The sequence below is a fragment of the Rhagoletis zephyria genome, unplaced genomic scaffold (assembly GCF_001687245.7).
Source record: "Rhagoletis zephyria isolate East Lansing unplaced genomic scaffold, Rhagoletis_zephyria_1.1 Rzeph_scaffold_00009, whole genome shotgun sequence".
NCBI classification, from domain to species: domain Eukaryota; kingdom Metazoa; phylum Arthropoda; class Insecta; order Diptera; family Tephritidae; genus Rhagoletis; species Rhagoletis zephyria.
This window is the reverse complement of record NW_016157093.1, coordinates 1,012,520-1,016,404: the sequence shown is the minus strand read 5'-3', so window position 1 is coordinate 1,016,404 and position 3,885 is coordinate 1,012,520. Positions and strand designations below refer to the sequence as shown.

The window sequence follows — 3,885 nt, the reverse complement described above, 5'->3', positions numbered from 1 at the left end:
GCACCGGATCGTGAATACCCCTATTGCATTTATTTTTTTGTTGTTACTGTTGCTATAACTTCGCAGCTGTGCATCAATGTGCACATATTCACACATACACGGGCACGTGTGTTTTATACCCATGCATATGTATGTAAGGCCCTACCCTGCAGAAAAAAATTATCCATTGATAAAAAATAACCCTCTTGTAGTTAGCATTTTTGCGGGATTTCTATAAAATATATAACTTGTAGTTGGCTACAGAAAGCTAACTTGAAACAAGTGGACAAGTAATGCAAGAGTGATGAAGGAGATTGTTTTCTTTAAACGTGTTTCTATTTAAATATCCTGCACTTCGCAAATACTTTTTCGAATTGAGGACAAATAAAAGGAAGATCGAAGTTTCATATTATCATATTGAAGCTATGTCTGAGGGAGTGGAATGTGGGACCACCTGCAGCAGAATATGAAAATAAAGATGAAATGTAATAAAATAAACAAAGTAAATAAAAAAAAATAAAAAAAAATAAAATTAAAATAAATAAAAAAAATATTTTGATATTTTATCTCCAAAAGTAGTTAATTACGACTTAGTTACATCAAATGCAGAGGTAACCACCCTTGACTGTTTCGCGGCCATCGCCATAGAAATATAGTTAGCTTTCGTCAAAGAAAATATACAGATAATAGGTGACTTTTAGCTCCTTTCTAATCAACTTAAAGTTAGCTTATAGTTAGATTCATTTCCTGCAGGGTATGTACGCCGAGGCAGCTCAACTCACCGTATGCGCCGAATGCGATGCTTCATCTGCCCGCGATGCCTTGCCTTGCATTCATGTTCACCTCCATCCTCCGATTTTAACGCAGATATATTAACATGGCTTATAACATCGCCGAACATTGTAATATATTGGCCAATCATGAGTCGATCGTTCTATGTGGAAGATACGAAAAATGTTATTTTAAATCTTTAGGTATGCTTAAAGTTTAATGCTCATTTCTTCATAATCAAGTGTCTGTATTTTACAAATAATTTTGTTGTACTTCTATATATTTTGGGAAGTAAGCCAATAGAATACCTAAGAATCTTTCTCATGGTATACTAAATAAGATTCAAATAGCGTTGTTAGAAACTGCGCGGCCTCGTAAAGATCATTAAGTTCCATAGGTTATAATTTACGACCAAAGTACTTAGCTAACTCCTACAATCTGGGCAATTTTTAAAAATATAAAGAGTTCACTATTAGGCCCCAACTAAATCTTTTAGTCCAACAATGGTTCATCAAGCCCAACTAGGCTCAGGAAATGTGCTGTTTCGACGGGATTGGGGACCAAAAGGACAGGGGCGTTAGCTGAATACATTTCTGTGGGTAGGTGAGAAGCTGGTTGGTATCGTGAGCGGAACATTGAACAAACTTGTATTTGGTAAGTCGGGGTCGAGTAAGTTCACGAACGAGTTCAAACGATTACAATATCCAGAACTTAACTGGGCCAGAGTGACGCGGGTCTCACGAGACTGCTCAAGCTATCCATCTACAATTGATGGGGATTGGGCTCCATAACAGCATTGACAATAACGGGTCGTCAAAGATGGTGACGGACTCTCTGTGGATGCCTGTCTTTTGACAGTTTGTGCAGCCTCCTGATCACTCGACCTTTAACTTTATTCTCCCAAGGATGCAGTGTGAATTGCTCGCTAAAGTAGTTGGCGCATCGCTTCGTGTCCGACGAGTCGGGCGAAATTTCCCTTCCACCACAGTGTTGAGTTCCTGTGCAATTTCCTGAACATGTTCCATCCGTTGTATTTGTATTTATTTAGATGTTTTTTTCTAGCACAACAATTAAGCAGGTGTTGCACCTAAGCGAAGTGAAATTTGGATGGACTTTTCGATGACATATGCAGCAGAAGTACGTCTCTGGTTCGGGGTTGGACTCAGAAGATCTTTGAAGAAGGATGAAGTGAAACTTTACCGAGTTATTATGGTACGCATAACCACTTCTCCTCTCTGCTTGGAGTATTCAAGAGAAAATGTTTGTGGAAGATCCACGGGCGAATGCCGAAGACGATCTACGATATTCTTCAGGAGCTTTACTACCACATACACATGCATAGTTCGCCGGATTAAATATGCGGCTCCTCTTCGATCGAAAGAATTGGCTCCACTTGGCATTTCCAATCGGCGTAGGTTGGCAAAGAAGAGAAGCGACTGGAGCACTTTGTTGTACTTGGACTAAATCGCTTTGGCTGGCAGTTAAAGCGCAAAACACTATGAAGATGCAAATTAAAGAAAAAATCATCTTTCGTATTCAGATCGTACCTTGGCTATCTTTAAAACTTCCCTTCAAATACTGTGTCGAAAATCTAGCCTCAAACGCGCGTGGTGTTAACATTATTTGTGTATTAGAATTTTCTAATAATTTTACATCCAAACTATTTGAAATTCCATAGAGCCACAGTTTGCCTTTACATTCGCCTTTGCAACTTAGTCCATTGCTTAAACGCATATGTGAAAAAAGAGTTAGAACAAAAGCAATGATGGCAATAACAATAAGATTGTACCGCCAGTCGTAGTTGTGCATAGCCAAAGTTTTCTTAATGTCCGCTCCCATCACTGGCACTGGTGCTGCTGTATCAAAGAACATCGACGCAAAGCACCAGAGAAACAGCGCAACCAGCACCAGAGCCACATCTTCAACATTCTTCGCAATTGTTCACTATGAAATGGCGCGCATGGTTGCAACGGCATTGGCGTAGCAATTTTTGTTTGTGCGAGTATGCTAGACGGCGATGATAGCTTTTGCAAAGTTGTGGCATACAGGAATAGTTTTATACATATGTATTTACATACGTACTAAAGATCTGCATGGGAAGTCATTTCACTTATCTCGGCTTTCTGTAGATTAACAATGCGATATTTACAAGGACAAGACGCATTGAACGTGCAAATAGCAATTTTGTGTGAGTTTGTGCAGACCTTTACTGCGTACATTCACATGTAGAAGGTTGTGGCGTGACGTTTGGAGATGATGGCGTTGGTGAATGCGAAAGCGCACAACTCTGACGATGACTTTAATTTGCGTATCCTCTGGTGCATAACAAAAAAATGCAACGAGTTATGCAAAATACGCATACCCCTCGGTTGTCCCAACAGCCATCAGTTGCTGGAAGAACACCGACAACAATATAAAATCTAAAAGAAAGCGCATATGCAAAGCAGAAACGCTTTAGAGAAGCGTGGAGAGAAACAGCAACAGCAACAGCAACCGACAACATCAGCTTGCGGAGCTAGTAGAAAGCATAAAGGCAGCAACATCAGCCGCAGCTAAAGGATAGCCAACTAAAACGTTGAATAAGACTATGTGCCTCATCTACATATGTATGATCAGACTCCAATTGCTTTGTGGGCGAGTGTGTGTCGACGTGGTTGAGTATGTGTTGAAGTTGGTAATGAAATTCGAAAATATTTCAAGCATTTCTCTGCTCAAGCACATGCCACAAGTATGTGGCGGCACCTCCAGTGGTTTCTAATGCTTTTAGTATTGCTCCTCAGTAGGGATGTGCCGGATATAGATTTTGCCGGATAACCGGATTCCGGATATCCTGTAAAAAATAACAGCCGGATTCGGATATCCGATCGGATATCCGGTAGACTGCTGCCCTTAATAAATTTCACAATATTGTTTTTTTGCCGGCTCGAGTTCACCTCGACCTCCGCACCGTTTCTGATGCTACAGAATTTACCATTTCGAAAACACAATTCCGCACACATCCGTGCGATGCTATCGCAGTGAAAAATGGCATCTTATAAACAAACAAAAAACAATCTTCATCAAATTCTTTTCTTTTGAACAATCAAGGTGTTTTGTTTTCTTACGTTAATTTTTGTTTAAATTATACAGAACCCG

The 3,885-nt window shown here is 39.9% G+C and overlaps 1 protein-coding gene across 1 annotated transcript in view; it reads right to left on the bottom strand.

Moving 5' to 3' along the window:
* Positions 1–817: 817 nt before the first annotated feature.
* LOC108358085 (uncharacterized) overlaps positions 818–3,885 on the bottom strand; it is a 53,020-nt gene continuing 49,952 nt past the window's right edge. The window contains exon 5 of the mRNA XM_017609232.1: positions 818–913. Within this exon, the coding sequence (XP_017464721.1) occupies positions 912–913 (2 nt within the window). The 3' untranslated portion in view covers positions 818–911. The remainder of the gene's footprint in view (positions 914–3,885) is intronic.